The 23,028-nt window shown below is 37.1% G+C and overlaps 1 protein-coding gene across 6 annotated transcripts in view; it reads right to left on the reverse strand.

Moving 5' to 3' along the window:
* SCAPER (S-phase cyclin A associated protein in the ER) overlaps positions 1–23,028 on the reverse strand; it is a 148,061-nt gene that overhangs the window by 111,030 nt on the left and 14,003 nt on the right. For 4 of the 6 annotated variants that reach the window (XM_030496784.1, XM_030496781.1, XM_030496780.1 and 1 more), the window contains exons 6-10: positions 12,245–12,345; positions 11,153–11,269; positions 8,002–8,159; positions 958–1,220; positions 271–513 (exon numbers count right to left, since the gene is read on the reverse strand). In XM_030496784.1, the coding sequence (XP_030352644.1) occupies positions 271–513; positions 958–1,220; positions 8,002–8,159; positions 11,153–11,269; positions 12,245–12,345 (882 nt within the window). The remainder of the gene's footprint in view (positions 1–270; positions 514–957; positions 1,221–8,001; positions 8,160–11,152; positions 11,270–12,244; positions 12,346–23,028) is intronic. The other 2 variants (XM_030496783.1, XM_030496782.1) reach the window with 1 other exon arrangement.

Here is a 23,028-nt window from a genome sequence, read left to right on the forward strand (position 1 = left end):
ATGGCAAATTACATGTAAAAAAAGTCACGAGAGTGCAGATTTCTTTATTCCAAATAACACATTTACATCTTGTTTAAATTCAGAAACTTTGCTGGGATTAAATCCTATCACAAAAAATATTTGTGCAGCAAGTTATTCTTCCTATAGTAAGTACCTTATAGACTTTTCACAATTTCTACAGCAGGCTAGCAATAAACACTGTGCAACACAGAACGAGAAAATTAAGGCTTACATTTATTATTTATTCAGAGATCTTATAAGATTTCTTACCAATCTGGCAGCACTCACATTTGAAATATCTGAGGGATCCATTTCAGTTTCAGCTTTAGCTTTTTCTGTTTGATGCCAGTCTATAGTATCAGTGATCACGGAGGAAGCTTCATTTATCTGCAGAGTTTCTGAAGTACAGTCAGTATTTGTGAGAACTGGAGGCATCTCAGAAACTACTTGTAAGGAATCTTCTTGCAGCGGTGTGCCAGTGCTCCCGCTGTCTTCCGAGGCGTGTGCTGTGAACTGAAACAAGAGGCATTTGCAAGATTACCCCAATGTAACATACTGATTCTTCAAGTCGCTGAAGTCAAAAGGATTTTAACAAAATACCTGGCAACCTTGCAGTGTGTGACCCAAGTCACCCCTGCAGTTCCTCAGAGCCTTGCAAAAATTGGATCTTTCTACTGGAAATCTATATATGAAATGTGCCTAATGCTGAGTTTTTGAAAAACATGGGAGACCTGCCCACAGCATTCTAAACTATATGGGTCACCTCCTTGACTTTTAACTTGCCAACTCGTGCCAACATCTTAATGTGTTTCCATAAATACAAAATAACCATTACTTTTAAATCCTTTTCCAATCTGGTTAGTGAATAAAAGCTCTAGACAACACTACCTCTGGAAAATGCTCTAAAGAAAAAGTTGCAATATTTAAACTTAGAAAATAGTTCAAAATTGTACTGACCTGGGTCCTTTCAGTAAGGGGACCTTCAGACTGATGTAAAGGATCCTTCTGTACAAGCTCTGTGCTTTTGGATGCGCTGCTGTCAGTGAGTGAACTACCACGTTTATTCTCTGATGGTGGTGAAATGACATTTTCTTTGTCACTGTCACCTTTGGACTTTGGTGATTCTGCAGCTACGGGAGCTTTTGCAGCCAACGCTGTGGATCGAGATCGAACAGGCCTTCCACGCTGAACTGTTTCCCAGCCCTCTGCATCCTTTCGATCTACAGAAAAAACAAAACACCTCGTTCTAAGAGAGGGAGACTTAGAAACAGAAGTATTATAAACAAGTATTTTATTACAGTATTACACAAGTTGTGGGATAAAAATGTTCTCTTCAAAAATCAATACCAACAAAAATCAATGAAATATTCTTCAGCAAGGCTATTTACTTCAAGGATTGTTACCAGCTTCACAAACACTGAACAACTCTATTCATGGAACCAGTTCTGTTACCTCAAGAAGCTAAGCTACTCATACACAAAACCACATGAAGATGGCAACATGTACTTCAGCTTTTCATGCCAATTTCATGAGATGGTGAAGCACACGAAAGCAACCACTCTCTCGTTCTTCTTTGTAGCAACACAGACGTTACAGGTCTTTTATGAAAGTGTAAATGTCTGCAAGTACAGATGTCACTGTACATCTTAAGTGCAAAGTATTGTCCAGGATATGGCTTACTATGCTTCCAGATATTTACTTTTCCCATTTGTTTCATCCTCATAATAAAAACGCATTAGTCAGTATCAGCTTTCAGAAAATAAACAGCAAAACAGTGCTACAGTGGAACTGCAAATTGAAGGACAAAATAGAATAGTAGTTTTCTTCAATTTACTTTGATGACTAAATAGCTGTTAAATACAACTTGCTGATCAACACTTCTGACACCTAATCTTGGGACATACCTGAAAAGCCTTCCAAGTTACATTTGTCTGCCTAAAGTACCATGTCTTAAGCTTGACCAGATTTCTAGACTACCAAGGGGAACTCCCTTCTCCATATACAGCATTTTGTGGCCAGCAATTAAGAGCAGCACATACTTTCCTAGACATCTTGAAATGACTGTGATTCTTTTGAGACCTGACTGTACAACTCACAAGTGTGAAAGGCAAGCTCACGTGAATCTATTTGCTGAACAAAATTCTTGCAAGAAGCTCAAGATATAACTATACATGATACTTTCCAATATACTTTGGGTTTAAGCTATCCTTAGGATCATTCACATAAAAGGAAGAGAAAGGTATGGGAGATTCTCTACTCCTCCAGGTAAAAATAATTAAAAACACCCCAACACTAAATTGGTTGCTTTACAGAGGGGAAAAAAATGGAATAGAACAGAACTTGTGTAACGGAATTCATTCTCTGAGTATTTTTTAGGCTTTTACTAACAAAGATGGTTCTGTAGCTCAAGCATAAACATCAGAGCTCAAACATTGAAAGTTTAACATAAAAATGACATTAAAGTTTAACATAAACATGGATAGGAATAAATACGAGTCTACTTGCTGTCAAAAAATGTCATCTGAAATGCCCAAGGGTGGTGAGAAAACTGAGTGATTTGCGTATTATGATGAATTGCACATTGCCAACGTAAAGGCTGGCTTAAAACTTGCATTTCTAGAGATCTTTTTAAAGCAAAATACGAAATTATTTCAAAAATAGAATATATAAGTGTTATGCTCTCTAAAAATACCACCTGCTTCCAGTAGGGACACATGATGGTTAAGTTACAAGAAGTGACCCATCATTATGGATTGCCAATAACATCTCAATGCAGGTAAACACACCCAAAGGGACATGAGAGAACAAAATATTTTCTTCTTCCTTTCAGAACATGTATGTTTAATTTAAAGCAAGTTACAGGACATAAAAAGGACCTGTCTTAATATTAATATTCATGGTCAAAAATGCTCAAGTCTTTTTAAATTTCCCTCCAGGGCAGTTCTGGCAACTCTAAAGCAAGTGTACAGAAATTCTGGTACCCACACCTTCACTACAAGTGCTAGATCCTTTGAATTCTACAAAGCACTGCAGAGGCACATTCAGAGGACTGCCAACAAAAATGAAGAATATTTTAGGCCAAAGATGAAACTGTTGTACCTACAGTACCTGTAGGTGGACTTGAACTGATGTTCAAGATCAGCAGTAACCGGGAAACTGGAAATTAGCCTAAATCAGAACTAATGGCACTTTCATACTTTGCCACCCTTGGTATCCAGCATTTTACAAACATCAAGTGCTCATTTAACTACTGGGTTCTTTTAACATCTCAGCAGCCTACACCAGTGCCTGGTGTAAATCATGAGTAACCAGTGAAGTCAACGGGACTGTTCTGAAATTTATCTTAACTGAGCAGCTTGTTTTGACATAACTATATAATTGCTCACAAAGCTGAATACTGATAATAGAACAGATGCAAAAAGATAATGATATTTTATTGTTACTGCTTTACTCTAGAAAATTCACTGTGTATTTTAAAGTAAACAAAATTTCAGGTCTTTGTGTGACTGACTATAGCTGATCTCTTTAGATTACTGATGGCAACCAGAGAGAGCACACCTCTGAAAATAGCCCTTTTGTGTTCATTCCCCCTCCATGTACTGGCACATGCTTCAGTATGTACCACTGATTAGAAGGGAAAGGAAGTCAAAAAGATATAGATTATATTTTTTGCTTTACTACAGACTTTCCTCATTTGACTTTCCCCTGTAAGCACTTCGGCTTTCTTTTCATTTCTTCCTCTTTATATGGAAAAATTACTGTTACATACAGGATCAAGTGATCAGAACATGTCATTACCCTCTCAGAGACAATTTTATCTTCAACAGTACTCCAGGGAATAGGGTTTTAATTCTGCAAGAATCACAAACAGATTTACTGCAGAAAGCCCCAGGCACACAGCCCGTGTAAGTCACGGCCCTGCATTACATGGGACAAGGACTGCTTAGGCCCCTTGTGTATCACAGCTGCTCCTACCCCAGTGACTTTCCTAATTAGTAAGACCACAAAGGTTTTGCTGTATATAGCTTATGATAAGATTTGGCCAAGAAATGTCCCTGGCACGTAACATACAGACAATGAAGAGACTATCCAGAAGGCTGCTGAACTCAGCCGAAACCCCGCCACTGCTCAGTGCAGCAGACTCGGGGATGGCGACTCCTTTTGCTTGTCAAACAAGATTGTTGCAGGATTTCACTTCTGCTTGTTCTGAAAATCAAAGTCAGCTCCTACAGAAGGCATCTTTCCTACATTGAAAAAGATCAGGAGATACCCTTTAGTGGTATCTACTACCTAAAGATAATTTTACTATTATTATTATCTAGATAATAAGCTATATTCATCTTACTTATACCTTAATAACAGTTGTACTAGTACCTTCAATATGTTACTAAAATCTACTTAAGTTAGTTCTACCAAAAATACCCCCAACCAAACAATTCTCGCCTGACTTGCCTGTTGATGCCTCAGTTTTTAGTAGCCTAAAATGACAGAATTAATCAGAATAAAATTATTCAGAGCACAGAAAAGCCATAATCACAATTATGATAGAATGAATCCTTCAGTAAAAGCCATACATGTCCGATTTTTAACTTGTAGTTGTCCACTGTCAGATTCAGAATTATTACTCAAGACTCATCCAATTATTTTAACAGCACAGAAGAACTTGTGTTTGAAAGACTATTGGTCAGTGGATTCTTTAAATACAACCCAGGTTTTAATGAAAGCAAGCATTGAGACTGTTGAATTATTTGGAAGCAGTTTAACAGTTTGATGCCATCTGACGACTGCACAAGAAGTTACTTTTCCATTTTAATTCACTTATCAGTTTAATACTAAGTAATTTGAAGGCACATTTTTAACAAAAGGTTTGCAAAGCTAATACATTTATTAGCATTAGATCACATCTAACCTGAAGCAAAGGTGCCCTACTCAGTAGGGCACCACCCTTCCTTCTTTCCTTCACTTTTTTCCCTAAGTCTGGAATTCTTTTCATACAGCCCAGTAGCCACCTCCACATGCTAAGTATCACATGCTGGGTTTGATTACTCCCAGAGTTTTGTTAATGAATAATTCATTTGACTACCTTGATCATTCTCTAGTTTCATCTGAAGCTCCCCATCCCTGCTTGCTCTTGTATTACATGGAAGTGACAAAGCCATCTGTTACCTGGAGGCCCTCACAGCCACCAGGGCCTTGTTCTTTCAGAGTTACTCCATGTGGAAGAACTGGCCAAGCAGCCTCACAACTGCCTCAATATGCAACATCAAGAAAATAAATCTAAGCAAGAATGTTGAAAACTCTCAAAAGTTCTACCTCAGGAGATGCATGTTCCTTCTTAAAACTATTTGCAAGTAATACACCATCAAAGCCTATCTGACCTTCCCACTCATTACTGAACTTCAGCCCCATTTATTATTTTTTTTATATCTGAAGTACTATTACTGTATCTGAGAGGCACTTTGGAAATCCATCACTGCTCGAGAATCTGGAAGCAAATCTAGAAACATGAACTCAGCTAAAACACAGTTACAGGGCAGAAGACATGAAAACCAGAACAGTAAAATAAAGAAACCCCCAGACAAAGTGTGGTGGTGCAAGAAGTGCTAAATTTACAAACTATAACAAGACATGGTGAGATAATAGACAAGACTTTAACTAGAGATGTTAACTGACAGGCTACTTTTAATGGCTACTGTTGCCTGTGTGTACTACTGTTTCTAAACCAATCTCTTCTCTTGCCACAAACTAGTCAGACAGTAAGACCAGACTGTTTCATATTGTAGAAAGCACCCAAGCATGAAAGACACAATTATATTTCTTTTAAACAATAGAGGTTAATTATGGAAGTGAGGTAAGATGATTTAAACTAATTTAATTATGCATCCAGGGAGGAAAAAAAAAAAAAAAGAAAAATCTTCTCTCTCCCTAAGGACTCATTCAGATAAATGTGGAAATCCCATCAACCATGAAACAGATACAGGATCACACCACTGGTCTACTTCACAAAACCATTCTGAGACCTAATGATAACACTGTTGGAAATCACTGGAGAACACGTGTTTTAAGGAAATCTTGCCACTGCCAGCCCCAGCTGGGCTTCAGGGTGGCCAAGAGAGCATCAGAGGGTGGCAGGAGGACTCCTCCCACTTACAATGCCTGAATGTACCTAGCAGCTGGGAGTGCATTAGCTGGGGAACAGGCACAGCGGATGATACACAAGCCTCATATCTGCTTCAATAATGCATGTGAAGAGCCTTTGTGACTGACTCCCTTTGCGTAAACTTCACAGATTCTCTTGTGCTCCAATCAGTGATGTCAATTTGATTTTACCAAAGTGATTCCACCCTCCATGCAAAGACTAGCGTGCTCCTAAAGAGAATTTGGTTTGTTAAAAACATTGCAATTCAGCCAGGAGAAAAATCACTGAAATTCTCCAGATGTTAATGTCAGAGATAAGGGATTGTTAAGAACAAACAAAGCCTCTAGAAGGACTGTTATTTCTTAAAATGAAATGTTTCAAGTCTGAATTGTACAGTACATTTGATTTTGAAAATTACTGAACACTGACAAGCCAGTATTACAGGACACTCTCTTTGGAGCTCATCAGCTGCAGGTAATGGGCAATAAAACACAGCACAACATTGACTCTTCAGCCCTTTAAATGCCTAAAACTAACATAAGGGTAAGATATTTTGTTTTGCTTTTAGCCTCTTAAGAATATGTTATTCATATGGAAAGGCAGATCAGTTTTATTCCCTGTGTAGCTAATAAAATCCTCCATATGCACAAGAACCCCTTATAAAGGTATTTTAACAACAGCTTGAATTCTGACACTTATCAATATGAATGATAACCAACAGAAAAGGGTTTCATTATGAATGGCTTCAACTACTGGCAAAACTTAGAAGTGGAATTACACCTTCTGTCACAGTGTTGAAAACTGAGCCAAACTGCTACTGTTCTCTAACCAGCTCACTGCAACTATATACAGCAAGATATTCCTTCAGGAAAACAGCAGCAATCAATTCTCATTCAAACAACTGTTTTCAGAGTATGGTTTTGATTGTTCTTTGCTAACCATAAGAATTCACATGCTATTGAACTCACTTGTGTTAAACTGGAAGGCATTTGGACAAGGTATTTTAGTTCCAGAATATACGAGCTTGCAAACCACTATACATGTCTTCTACTACTGCTAGGCTGAATGTACAACTATCTTAAGTTAATCCATGCTCTTCCAGTAATTTTTCTTTAAAAAAAACCCAAATTATGAACATTTCCTTTTCATTTCTTTCAGAACACCCATTTCTCCATCCCGCCTGCTGGTTTTGCAGAAAGTCATCTGGAACCACACATGAAAAAAATAAATGGCAGAACTGCTTCTCTGAAGGCAATCTTAGGCTTACGGTGTGTGCAAAGAAACTATAAAGCAAATGGTAAAGTTTTTATGTCTACAAATAAACAAATCACTTCCAGAACAAAAGAACCAGCATCAAGTATTCTCCAAGGAGAATCTTTAGAGAACCAACTGCAAGTGAATGTGGTAACTCTTGCCTTCAAAGAAAAAAACAGCAGTTGTTACTTCATCACAGTTCTAATAACACTGTCTCCCTGGGCACATAAAACTATCTTGAGCTCTTTTAGAGTCCTGGGCATGTATTATTCTTTATATTGTTAAACCATTCCAAATTGTAGCCAGTGAGACTGTCAGTTTGTGACCAATGACCTTCTGTTTCTCAGGGTGTTATGCACTGGTATTTTAAGAGATCAAATCTAGTTAGAGGAAATACAGTGGAATGTTCCAAGCACATGAAAACACAACTTTGTCTCTAACATAACTACTACAATGTACAGCTGCATTAATCTATTATCTCAATACTTTCTTTAAACATTTTATTTTGCAAAATTAGACTTACTTTTGGTTTGAAAATAAGTAATCACACTCGAAACTGACTTTACACCACACGGTAAATATAACATTAGCCACTTAAAGAGACTTGCCATTTTTCCGCGAGGACTTCTGTGCAGGAGGTGGCACACAGGTTTGTGCTGTTGCTAGCTCAGGACTGGCAGCTTTAGTTCCATGATTGGCTTTTACCTTATCAGCCCAACTTACACCAGGAGCCAGGCGGGTGGCAGAAATGGTCACTGCAGGGTTCCTAAATGGAAGTCAGAGCTCTTTTTAGTGGCTAAACAAAGAACAGAATGGTTTGTTAGAGAACTTTATCAGGACACTTTCTCCCTCATCTTGGTGTTCAATGAGGCAGTCTGAGAGCTAGTTCCAAAGACTGGAACCTATTTTAAAACAAGAAGGAAAGCTTATTACAGTAACTCTTCACAAACCTGTCTCCTTTTCCCTTTCCAGTTTTAAAAGTAGTTCTTGAATATTAAAGCTTCAGTAGATTTCTTAACAGCAAAATCCCTATAAATTCAACTCATGAAAAAAGTAAAACTCACCACAGAAACAAGGATGCAGCACTGAATCAGCAGCTGGAGTGGTGGTGGGGGGGTTATTTCTATTAGGTAACTATTTTGATAGCCCATTACATATTCCCTGTCACAGGAAAGACAGAAAACAGTGCTGCACCAGGAGAAAAATCTCCAAGTGAGACTCCTTCTACTCAGTAGCCAATGAAAGTAAATTAACAAGAAGCTAAATTCTCAGATTAAATTTTTTAAAATGTCTAATGACTGAAGAAACATTCAGCACTCTGGGGCTGGACACAGAGCTCCCACAGGAAGCATCCTCTGGTAGGGAATTTTACAATTCCAGAAATAAAGATACAGTGAGTATGTACAGCCAAACGTAACAGCTCTTCTCTTGCATCTTCCTGGGTCCAGCCTCAGTTCATAGGCTACAATCATTACTTTACAAGGAGTTTAACAAAGGACATGGGCAGGGTGTCCAAAAAAGTGCAGGTTTAACTGTAACTGTAGATCACACAAATCCACCACATACTCTGGTCCAAGGTAAAATAAACGGATAGATTTATTTTCTATTACCTACTCAGCAAAACTAAATTTCTGGAAGGACATTCTATTAACTTTCTGAAAGGTCCAAATAACACTGACCACCCAAACTCTGAATTTCTGGATGGACAGAACTGCAGGGTTTTTCCATTCATTTGCTTTCTATAACAAGTTGCCTTAGAGCAAAAACCTGCCCAGTTTTATTAAAGTGAATTCAAGCAAACTTTTTTAAATTGGAAAATGGTAACACTAAGGAAGCACTCAATGTTCAAGAAACGTTGAATTCTCTTCTGTAACACAAGTAACTTTATCTGCAATCATACAACTGATTTCTTTTCCAAGCTTCACAACACTGATTAAAAGAGTCCACCAAACCCAGCTGCCTCATTAGCTAAAGCAAACCAAGGATAAAATAGAGATCTTGCAAGTTTCAAACAGATGTGTAGAAAACCCCACACAACCAGACTGTGCACTTATTTTAAGCCCAGTGAGATGTCAATTTGTCATTATCTGCCATTTTTATCAAGTCTGTCACCAAAAAAAAACCAAACTATGAGGAATAAGTCCATAAATTATAACAACATGGCTGGTTGGTTGGTTTTTAATAATCCTCATTGATCCTATGGGATGCAGTATCATTTCATGTGAGGAAACCAGGAAGAAAGGCCAAACCCCTTACTCTGATAGTTCCATCCAGCTGAGCACAGAGACTATCCGAATGTGCAGTACGGAACGACATTTCCTTTGATATACCCTCAGGCTGCAGCAATTCACACTGAAAAGGTGTTGTGGTAACAAAGGTGTGTTTAATAATCAAAAATAGACTTTATCTTTGTGATATGATTTCTGAAGTCATTTATGCTTTTGGGATCCAAAGCATTGCATGATAACAAATTCTGCATACGAAGTCTTGGAAAACACTTCTACCATTTTAAGCTTGGTGTTTGATCACTGCAACTAGTCCTCCCAATTCCTTTTAATGAAAAATAATGGACATTTTCCTACTCATCTTCTCTGTAAGTGATTTTATTTATCCTAACCTTCTTGTTATCCCTTCTCCAAATTCTATTCTTTTTGCATCAATACTGTTGATACTTCTGATTGTTCCCGTTTCCAGTTTCTGTACTTTTCCTACTTTTTCTACACTGCTTTTGGGAAGAGATAAAGATGACCAAAGGCACAAGTCATTCACGATGAATTTCTGCAGTGGTACACCACCACCTGCTCTTATGTCCTCCATTCCTTTCCTAGTAATTTCTAGCATTCTGTCAAAAATTTCCATAGTGCCAAGCATCATGCATTTAAGCAGCCACCTCTCAAACGTCGTCAGGCAGGTATCAATACATACATCTGCAAGGAGAGTACCACTGTTGGACCAATTTTTCCACCAAACACACTTTGCAGTGTTTTTGCAGAAATATTTCATATTCAAAATTGGAGAGAGCTCAACACTTAGAGGTACTGACCAGATGTTCTAATATTAGATCTCTAATGAGGACATTTTAACTACTTATGAAACCAAATAGTGTGTGATTGAGATCCCAACAACCCAGAATAAACTAAAAAACACACCCTGAGAAGGATGTAAAATGAACATGTATGTGCTCTCCAGGACTGAAGCAGCACCAGACAGTGCTGCTCAGAACTGCTGTTCATGCACATTTGTGTTGAACTGCTTTCAAACATTTTAACATGTAAAAGATTCTTTATTACAGTATATAATATGCACTATATTTTAACTAGTATCAGTTTCGCTATTCCTCAGAATCCTGATAGTGTCACTTTACACTCACCCTTTTTGACCTATATTTACTTTTGCACACTCAGCTGGCCACTCGCATTGCACACACTGCCAGTTTTAAAATGCCAATTACACATATTTTGACCTTTGTTTTGCAGTATGAAGAGTACTGAATAGACAACATAGAACACACTAATTGTATTTTAACTTCAGGTCTTTGGAATGACCAGTAATTAAATATGTAACTAAGTAAAAAATTAAGTCCTTGATAGGATTCCTTTACAGACCCTGTGCTTTTCTTTCATGAATGCAAATAATTGCATATATGATTTAATAAACAGCAACCAATACATTGATTACTATAGAAAATGTGTGTTCATGAACTCTACTTCAAAGGAATCTTTCTTTTAGCTTTAATAAACTTAGGATCTGGTTTCATACCCAAAATTTAAACTTCTTCGTGCATTTGATGTCACACTGATTCTGTCTGTTGATGGACTTGGAATCACATGGCGTCCTGGAGACATCTTCTTTACTTCCCAGGCTAATGAAGTAGGTCTGCAAGTGCAGGGAAGAAAAGTTTCAAAATAAAATTTACAATAACTATCCCTCTATCAAATACCTCCAGTACATCAAAAACTTTAGAACTAACCAAATATATCACCATCCACTTCTACTATACTACTGACGTACCAAACTTTGCCAGCAATAACATTTACTAATACATATGTACTTGCAAAGGTAACTGAACAGGTTAAATCAACATAAAATGTTTTTATCTGAACAGATAAAAAGGTGAAAAGCCAGGTGGAAGCCAGGGAAGCATTTTCATTATGCAGCTCATTGAAGATGTTTTATTTTCAAGTCCTGATTCTGAAGCTATCTGATACATGAAAATGACAACCGGCAATTAAAAACAACCCCAAACTTGTAGAACCCAGTGCTGGTAAAGACAGATTCAGAAAAGCACTTACATAAAGTATTTTTTAACGTGCTCCAGTACTACTAGCAGGATTGTAACAACCCATAATCAACTAATAAAACCATTCTGTCACATTTGGTCTACTTTTTGTCTCTACCTAGGTGATGAGCATCTGAGCTCACTACTTAACAAAGCAAAATGGAAGAACTAGAGTTTATCACTCACAGGTACTACAGGTCTCACATCTCCTACAGGCACAAATTATACCAGCAAAACCCTACTTCTCATTTATATCTCAAAGGTAAAACTTAGGCATCAAGGCATAAACTGAACACTAGGCACAAATGTAAGGACATCATCAGGTTTACCTTTCTGATCCTGTACTTCCAAACCCTTTACCATTTCCAGCACAGTTGCTCACTGGTAACACTAACAGGGAAGATAAAATCCCCTCTGTGTTCTCACACAAATCCTGTTCAAAATGAAACCTCCCTGAGGCCCCAGAGTAAACCCAAAAATTGGTTCTATTTGCTGAATCTCTGCTACAAAATAAAGTTTACCATGAGATAGTATTTGGATGTAGATTAAAAAATACATATCGATCTGATTACCTGCTTTGAGCATCAGCTTTTTCTAACTTCTCCTGTAGCTGTATCCAGTCAATCAATGCTTTGAAGTCCCTTACATAGTTATCAAGCATCATCAGGACTTCCTGAAAAGCAACCATTACATCAACCTGAGTATTTAAAAACCCCAATCCCTCCACCTCAATAAAGAAACTGAAAATGAAGTAGGAAGTTTGTTGGTCTGTAGCGTTCTCATAAAGAAGAAAACCAAAGAAAACCTCTGAAAACAAAAAAGCCCAGATAGTTCAGATTTTTATGTGATCAACCATTAAAACATTTATCCTATCAAAAACATGCACATTTTCCAACATCTCTGCACGCACCAATGTCTAAGGACAAAAGAGCAAAATTTTGCAAGAAAATAATTCTTAAGAATCACAGTTTCAGGGTTTTTTTGTCAGAGTTGTCTTTTAAAATATGCTGGACGTACTTCATCAAATAAGCAAAACTGCCTGTAAAACCTGACAGACCTGTGGGAGACTAAAAGTGTCATGATTAACTTGTTTATGAAGCAGAAATACACAAGGTTACACAAAGGCAACTGCATCAGATGGAGAGAATTCCTTTTGGAGAATCCTGGGATCCCTGCATTAGAAAAAACATGGTTCTTACACCTCTGAAGTTCAGCAAAGCATATCCTGTGCCTATGGACTTTCAAGTGCACATGATTTTCAAACGATGCCTGCTTGTGTAAGTACAGGTTAGTGACAGACATTCTGCTGTCATGTGAGATTATCAGCACTACTGTACTAATAAAGCACTTTTTGATCAAAAGGACTCTGAGAGTGATATTTTGAGAGGCAAAAAGAGACAGATCAGAGCATTACACTTGGTTAATAAAATCATGTTTGACATAAACTTGCTGAGAAAGAAACCAAGGCAAATGGTAAAGTCTATATTCTCTTCTATGATTAGCACACCTTAACAAGTGAAACAAGTCACTAACTGCATACTGTAATCTATTAATGTAGTAATTACATTGCCAGACCTTAGAACTCCAATACTCAGGTTATACTTCTTCACCATTACAAACCAATCAATGTTTTACCATTTAAAAATGACTTCTCAACTCTACAGGGTTCCCCAAGTATTTCTGCATTTTTACATGAATAATCACTGAAAGCTGTAGGAACACATTTCATGGCTTGAAAGATTTACATGTTATCATAAAATGACACAACTGGGAGGCATCTTAAGAGCAATCTGGTCCATCCCATATTTCCTGGGGAGGATTAAACATACACTGAGAGAAATGATGTGGGTGAGCTGGAGTTTTATTCAAAACAGTGCAAAATCTTGATTAAGTAGTTAGAATTCTGTAAACTGTGTGTTGGTCGCTAACAAAATTAACTGTTATGGGAAGACATATAAAATTAACTTGACTTCACACTACATCAGGAAGGATTCATAGACAGAATGCCAGTGGCTGAACAGTAGGAAACTAAAAGAGTTGTTTCTGGTAAAAATATCCTTAACTTTCAGAAATTATTGACTGCATCTACCAATTTCCAGTTTGGTCAAATGTACACGTGCAGTAACTATAGTAAAGTCTGATTACATGCATAAACAATAGAAAATTAAAAGGAAAGCTGGGATCCTGCAGCCTTCACTCAGACAATACTGCCTACTGCCATTTGTTCACAGCAAAGCAGAGCAATTAAACTCTTAGCTTTGTTCCCTAAGCAAAACACAGTTACTTGCTGCCAGTGGTAGAGAAAGGAGCAATTCTTTACCATGTAAGAAGTTAGGAAATCATTTATATTCCACCTATAAACTCAAAAATAATTTACTGAATGTGGCATAAGGCACTTTCTCAGCAGAGCTGATTATCACCCAATGAAGCACATGAATGTGTTTCTAACAGAGACGGTTTGAGATCACATCAATCACACACAGAAGCTTTCATAACTACTCTTTGAAAGACAAGAAAAATGTGTATTGTACGCTGTGATGACAACATGCTGAAAATAATAAAAATCCATAAATGACATTTGATTTCTATAAAAACTTACATCAGCTTCACATGCAGAGTTTAAAATACAGACATAATTTTATGGTATAAGGAAAACCACAAATGACAAAGTGTTGCTGTCTTGCAAACTCTTTACTATGTCGAAGTCATTCCTGCTGGCATTAGGAGAAATTTTCTGCTCAAAGCAAATAATTACTTACTTAGAAATGTTTTGGGAACAATTACAAAGGCAAATGTATTGGTTCTTCTGTGTAGAACTATAGATTTTAACAGTAAAACTTTAAACACTGAAAAACAGTTAAAACACTCTACTACAGTGCAGATAATGAATGCACATTTTTGTACAATCATGTCCTATTCATCTTTACTTTTAATTGTCCTTTTAATAGAAAAATGACCTCTAAGGTATGAAAATGCTTTTTCATATGAAACTCTATGGATGATTATTCATTTTGTTTAACACAAATGCAAGTTTGAAATTCAGCTTCAGTTTTCACTAAGTGTCCTTTTAACTAGTACGTCTGACAGACATGGAGCATATGGTGGCTGTTCTAAGGGAACAGTCACTAGAAGTCAAACACAAGGGAAATCAAACAGAATAGCACTGCTGATGTAAAAGTTGCTCTTTGTTTTGAAATACTCCACAAAAAAAGCTAACAAAAATCTTTCTTACCAGGCAGTTGGTTTACAGCACCCAAATAATTCTTAAATAAAGGCTGCTACAAGAAATGAACAAGTCGAGCATTTTAGCCAGTTCTTCTTTTCCGTTTCACTAATAAAATTTCAGCTTTCTAATTCAATTCATGTCCATTTAGGTTAGCCCATACTAAGTTGTGCCGACCGTTACTAACAATAAGAGCACAGAAAGCAAAATTTAATTCTGAATCATTTACTTTTCAAGTCTGCCACTGGGATATTCCCCACCAAAAAAAAGAGAGTAAATCTGACTATGAGTTATATTCCTGAAGTTAGCTGGTGCAGGAAAAAAATATAGTAAATGGCTTAACCTATTTTAAGGAATGTTTAGCTACACATTATCAGAAATGATCAGAGCAGAACCATGCAGCTGTAACCCGAGTCATGTTTTATGAACAAGGGAATACAAACAAGACAAGCAGCTGGAGCGGCCCCATATTCACTGATGCACATCTTTCTCCCTAAAGCTATGAGGGCCATTTTGTCAAGCAGGATGAAGCAGAACAAAAGTGGCTCTGAAAGCGCCGTTACAGGCATCCAGATAACTACATATAGATGTACAGCTAAAATTACCAATTAGTTTACCAATTGGCTGCAACGGATTCGATTGGTTTGTAATTAATTCTAGTTACTGGCGCGTAGAGCAGGACGGTTGGCGCCATCCCTTTGTCCTCCTGACACACAATACTGGCGTGCAGGGCTCTGGGGTCCTGGACATCAATACAGCTCTCTAGCTCACCTACGGTACCGAGTGTAGCAGATATACCCTGTGGTGCTGAAGCAGTGGAAACTTGTACCACTTGAGAAGGTGCTGACAAAAGGGAACCTTTATGGGGTAGACTACGGCTGCACTAGAGTCAAAACAATTTTAAATCCCATTATTTTTCAAGGTCATATCCATCCCATACGATTTTTAAAGAGCCAGTTCAAGCTAAAGAAGAAAGCAATACTGTTAAAAAACAACACTTACAGGAAAATCGGTGACATAAACCTAAAAACACTCACAATACGGCTCCTGTTTCTTTCTGCACGCTGTTCACGTCTCTGATCAACAGTCCTGCACATCAAAAAGCTCTTTTTGTGCTTTTCCTTCTTTCCTCCAGCTCTGAGTCATTACTTCGGTTTCTATGTATTTATCTTAAAGTTGTCCTCCTCATCTCTTCAATGGGGTGATCATATTAATGACTTTGCAGTCAGCAAGGATCTCTAATATACAGAGTAGCTACATCAGAATAATCCTGTATTCCTGAACCAGGACAATCTTGACTTAGGTCCTACACAGGCCTATTAAAATCCCTAAGAACAGAAGTTCACTATGTTTGGAAATCCTATAACGACTGAAGCATTGTCTTTGCCACTTTTTCTCCCAGTCTCAAACAAGGAGAAGGAAAACAGGGAAGCATGGAAGAGTGTAGGATTTTAAGGTTACTACAATTCAAAATAGTAGAACGTGTGTCAGAGAAATTAACTCAGTCACCACATCTGTACTTTGGATTATTCTTAAGGCTAAAAAGGTGTGGTTTATTTTACAAACTATGCACGGTTTATATTGGTTCATTATATCTACAGCAAATATTTTAGATTATGTATTCATCAAAATACACTCAATTTTCTATTGTACTGGAGCACATTTATAGCAGGCAACCTAAGTTCCTGCCTTCTTCCTTCAAAATTATATTTTTATGGTTAACCGGATGTTTCAGTTCTTTGACACCAAAACTGCTTCCAAAAATTCCTTGTAGCCTTTTTCATATAATTGAATTACAAACACTTAAAGCCAACTCCGGGGTAAGGTTAAACAAAAATGATTGCCAAAGCAGTTCTTACATCTTTGGGGAGGGATGAGAGGAAGCAGCTCCTCTAGCCAAAGGACTCTCATTATACCAACTTCAGTACATGGTAGATATTATTTAGAACAAACAAACAAACAGACAAACAAAGACTCTAAAACAATGCAGAGGAGAAAACCAGAATCATTTACCAGTAACTTATAATTCTCCCAACTGGTGTGCCTTGTTAAACAATCTCACCCTAGCTCTGCAGAAGCCACTAAGCAGCAAACTAGAGACAGTAAAGCTGCAGGAACACATGGCCTCTTAGATGTGTGTATGTGTATATAAATATATGTATATAAATATACATAAAATAGATATATATGTGTGTGTGTATATAAATATATATATAGGATTATCCAGCCTGTCCTTCACTGTTGACTTATCTGCGTAAGATGACAACAATGAAAATGTAAATGTCAATTCATTTAGAAAGAGACATAAACATCCTCTTCCTAAAGATCTCCAATTCCAGCAACAGAAGACATGTATTTTTTATAAGTTTTTATTGAAACAATTTGAATATATATTCCATAAAACCCTACTGATCTGAAAGACTGTCTTGTGCGAAACACGGAAAAAGAACTGTACGTGTTCTAATACGAACATGATCCGCTCAAGCTTACAGAGAAACTTGTAATCACCTTGGGTTTACAGAAGAAAAAGAAAATCAATTCTATCATACAGAACAGAGTTCATTCCATGCTGAAATTCTCCTTCTAACTGGAAATGTTCTAGGGTTTCGAAGAATGAAGACATCAGTACAACAACATACTAAGTTAATGCTGAAAATGGTTAGAAAATTGGTAGAAATACACTTAACAGAAGACTCTAGTGGAGAAATGATTAGCAATGACAAGAATTTAGGTGTAAAAAGCAAAAGATGCTTTTAAACAAAATGCAAACTTATCCTGCAAAAAAAGTAAAATGGACAGAGTTCAATTGGCTCTTATCAGTGGAAACAGTATCAAGATCCTGTCCAGATCAACTTGCCCATTATACTGAATTATTGCTGATTTCCTTTTCACTGACATTAGGAAAATCTTGGGGTTTCTACCTCCAGCTCCAACACATTTAGAAATGGTTTTATTTTCTTGGCTGTCTTAAAAGCCAGTAATCAGCCTGGATGACCACAGGTCTCAGTCTGCACACATAGACCGAATTCATTAGAATTGGCATGCCCGGAACCAAGAACAGCCCTCACAAGATGTTCTCAGCAAGAGACTCTAATGAAATAAGCTCCCCTCTCCTTCTGGGAGGCCTTCAATCAATTCATACTCTCTCAGATATCACCTTGATCGGAAGGCCTCAACTAAAGTTGTTTCAGCTGGTTTTCACATAATAACATCATGCAACATGACAAATCTTTTAAGGGAAAGGCTTTACCCACCTTTTTAGAGTGGCTTGTGCTGTCTGGGAGAATCAGAGCAACAGAACTTCATTGTTGAATTCTCCATTTCATAAGAGGAAAGAAGAATCTCAAGCAGAATGAAACTGTTTTCACTGAACTATGCTCAGGGGAGACTGATTTATGAATATACCCGTAAGCTTTAGAAACAAGGAGCTAAAGTACCCTTACCAAAACCTTACAGAATACACTAATAAATAATGCTAGGAGAAAGACTAAAGTTTGTACAAGCATTAAGTAACACTAAACAGCACCTTAAAAAGAATGGAGAACCACATTTTTACATAATAAAATTCAGCTTTGTTGAAGAAAAAAAACAGTTGAAGCCATGAATTCATCCTAGGAGGATAAAAGCCCAACAATTAAAGCAGCCTGAGATTCTCCAAGGCTTACTGTATCCTTAGCTGCTGGATCTAGTTGCTCAAATTCTACCAATGAGAGTTTTATATAAATGTGTGGTGTACTGTTTCTTTTTTATACAGACACACACACATACATATAAACAAACTCAGTTGCTGAGGCACCTGAAGACCATAAAAGAAAGCAGCAGAAGACAAATGTGTCTTCTCTCTTCTCTGTTCAATTAATCAAAATTCCACTGGCCAAAATTGACTACAGAATCTGCCTTTCTCCATCTACAAATAATCTGGGGCTTAGTTCCTTTTAGAATAGAGAAAGAGATTTAAAGGGATTATTCTTTCTTTTCTGTCTAAGCTCACCACCCAAACCTAGAAAATACTAGGTAATAAAATATTCATATGAACATCAGACACACAGAAACTGAACTAATGTACAGAATAGCCACACAATTTGCACTTTGAAATGTTGAAGGTTATAGACAAATCTATTAGAACACACCTAATCTCTATGACTACTGCACAAACTGATTTATGTACAGTAAATGATGATGCGTAAACTTGAGAACTCTTTATTTTAGAAATAATTCAACCATGTTCCTTATACCTTTACATGCAAAGTATCAAAGCATTATCTATAGATCTCTATACATGACTTGAGAGTTCTCAATTCCAGATCAATAGCAAAATACTAACTTCAGCAATGCCCAAAGCTGAAAGAAAATAAACTCAACCACTGATCCTCTTACACACATTTCCACTGTTTGTATCTTTACCACAACCCTTTCGTCTGCAGTTTCAACCACAACCAGCCACTAGAGCCCTTTCCGATTTGGGAAGCATCAAACATTATCTTCAGTGACAATGTGATCAATAAAACTATACCAACTTGTAAGAATACAAGACAGCAAAAGGTACAAACTAAGAAAAAACACAACATTTTTATAGCAGGTTAATTGGAAGGTTTTAAATGCCAGAAGTTGTCGGATTTCATTCTTACACAGGTCGTCTTGTAAGACAATCTTCATACAATTAAAAAGTTTAAACAGAACAGCATGTGCCCATTTGAGCAAAACAATAGGTTTGAGGAGGTATTACTTCAGAAGTCGAAATTAAGGAAGCTTTTGATAACATGGATTTATGATTTTTTCAAAATCCCACTTAAACACCAGAGAAGGAAAGGTTAACAGTTTAACCACTCTGGTTCCTTACTTAATATTGTTTCCTACATGCATCCAGCAGTAAAAATAAAAATGGTACTTCATAAAAAGAACTACCAAGATATTCTGTCAAATGAGTTTGAAAAGTAAATGTGTCAATATGGAATTCTCATTTATCAAAATCTCCCACTTCTACAGGTATAGCAAAAACACATTAACCCATTTTCAACCGAGCTGATGTTTCTGTTAGCATCTCTTGTAACATTTTAACCACTACATACTTTTCTATGTAGTAAGAAAAAGTTGCAGAAAAGAACATAGAAGTGAAGGTAACCCATTCCCATTTGTAGATGAGCTTTAACTTGTAACGAACAGAATTTTCACCTTACAATTATTCAGATGACCAGTACTGTAATACATAAAAATGGAAAAAGTGTTAAGAATGAACCTGCCCAAGAGGAAGAAAAACACCCCACAACAAACACCATAAAAACACCCAACAAAACAGAAACCAACCCCCCACACAATCCCTCTTCCCTCAATTGCTGCATTCATGTTCTCTTATTCTCTCTCTGAGTGTCTAATGAACACTGAGTGGCAGCTTTTTCTGCAATGTGAACCTTAACAGGATGTCCTCTTTCAAGCTAGTCACCTACTCTCATGAAATCTATAATGACTATGTTAAATTGGACCACTGATATTAAAAGTTCTGGCAGGGATGACAGAAACTCATGGCTACACAGGATCAACAACACTCCTGGTATGACTGCATTAAACCTGGCCTTCTAAGTCCAAAATCCTAATAAAGGCATTATACATGACAGACATCCTTTTCCTGCCAATGAAGCTTTCCATATTTTGCCATGCCGTAGCTACATTATCGCTATTCTACCTATGATAGCAGAGTGAGGGAGATACCTCATCAGACCACACAGAATTCATATTATGCCTAATATTATACCATTACTTACATATGCTTCAATTAGAGTCACTAAAGCACTCTGCATCCTCCCAGTCCTGCACATTCAACTGGCTGGAGCTGTCCCTGGAATAACGCAGAACTTTGCTGCACACATGTTTCCCTCAACACTGGACACCCAAGCTGACACGAAACAGGGAATCCAGGATTCTGTTCATTGCTTTAACATTTTCAAATAGCAAGAAAAATGCATGACCAGGGATCTTGCAAGATCTGACCAGGCACAACCAGAACTGTCAATATAAAGTATGAAACTTGCTGCTTGGAAGTAACAAGGCAACAACGTCTGTACGACTACCAAAGCCAAGGCACTAAAACAACTGTTTTAGATGAGCAAATGCTGATTATTTACCTGAACTGAGTCACATACGGCCAAATTGTAATGATTAAGCTAAAGACTGGGATAAACTATTTTTAAGGTAGGACACAGACCTTCCACTAAGCTATATGAATTCTTGGAACAATGTCACGTGAGTGCTTCTTAATGAATCCCATTTGCCAACTGAACTCTGAGACTAGATCATTATTTTAATTTGTGAACTAAAAGGTTGAGGTACCACAGTAAGCACTTTCTGTATATTCCATAATATGAAAGCTGCACTGAAATGAGATATTTCAGCTAATGGACAACAGCAAGCACTGGCTTTTCAGGATCAGAATGAGGAAGACACGCAGTTTCCACAAGGATCTGCTGTTCATTATCACTAATGTTCCATCCAAAATTAAAACATACCTCCATGTTAATGACAAGGTTGGTCACTCCCTAGGCTGAAGCCTATGTATGTAGTACCGCAAATGTTATATGCCAATCTATTAAGAGTTATGTAAAGCACTCACTTAAAGACAGCAGTTAAGATACTCTGCTGTCATTTCACAGAACACATTGACAGCTTCACCTTTGGTAGAAACCAGACTGTACCTGTCAACAATAACCACCCCAAAATAAAGAATGACAATCAACAGAAGCGAAACATCATTAGTAAAAATAATTTGCACGATACAACAGCTTTATACTTCATAGATTAACAGAAAGTTTAGTAATTTATCAAAAGTCTAATAATCATCATTTAACAGTAACTTTTAAAAGAAAAAGAGCACAGCACAAACGCCTATTCCAGCTACTCAGGTAAGGCACTTTTTGTGCTGAGATCTTTTAAAAGCTAAAAGCAATGTGAATGTTACAGAAGTTTTATAACACATGACATTGGACTTCTCTGTTCACTTATTTTTTGTTTTCTCCACCTCTGTTTTGCACACAAGTAAGGAGATACACACAGCTACATACACCATTGTCAAACATGTACTAAAACGAAGACTTCCACTTAGGCTATGCAGTATCTCCATCCAAGAACAGATCGAGTAGCACGATTAAAATGCTGAATGATATCTAAGCCCAAAAATATGTGACAATGATACAAATACACTTCTGTTCTTCCAGCCACCAGAGTTTAAAATGCTAATCTAATTACAATACAAGGCTGACTGACTTTCTTAAACCAAAACACTCTCCAGAGAAGTTTCCTGAGCAGGAAGACAGTTCAGGAACAACATGTTAAATTGTGTTAGACCAACCAGCAATTTGGAAGCCTCTAGCTACTGTTCAGTTCTCAAACCTGCTTTCAATGAACTGTATTCGTATGCTAATCTAAAAGTCAATTTGGCCGTGTCTGATTACAGCAGAGAACTAGATGCATATGATTAAAAAGTTGACTTAAATTGATACAGGTAATTTTTTACAGTGATTAGATAATCATTTCCAGAATGTGTCGAGTTTTCAGCCATGTTTAACATGAAAACAGAAGTTATGAATTTCACATTGTTTTTTTAACATATTCTTCTGCCTTCTCTTAATTGTGATAAATTCCATTTCCAAAAAATGAGTGATTTGAATTCAGCGACAGTGGTCTTTCTACAGATCTACTAGAAAACCATCATAAAAGCTAAGAGATGCACCAGCTATTACAAACACAGCTTATTCAAAGGCAGCACAACTTACAGTGACATCCCAACCAGGCACTGCTCACGCTCAACCACCAAACACTTTCTTAACATTAAAAGGGAATTAGAAGAGTGAAAACTATTGCTACAGAAAGGGAGCAATGTATAGGAAAGCCACTTAAAAGGCAGCAAACGAATGTGAAAAAGGCTGAATCACAACAGTGCCACCTACAGCAAAGAACATTACAGGGAAAAAATAAATGTTTAGTCAGAAAATTAACAAAATCAGAACTCAACAAGCAGAATTTCATAAAAATACTGAGATCTAATAACACTATGTACGTTTTATACACTTCAAAAATTAGCCACTGCCCAAGTTGGAAGTATCTTCTTAAATCAGAACAAATATGCCATCTCTTTCCCTATTT

The sequence above is a fragment of the Strigops habroptila genome, chromosome 9, assembly GCF_004027225.2.
Source record: "Strigops habroptila isolate Jane chromosome 9, bStrHab1.2.pri, whole genome shotgun sequence".
Taxonomy (NCBI): Eukaryota; Metazoa; Chordata; class Aves; order Psittaciformes; family Psittacidae; genus Strigops; species Strigops habroptila.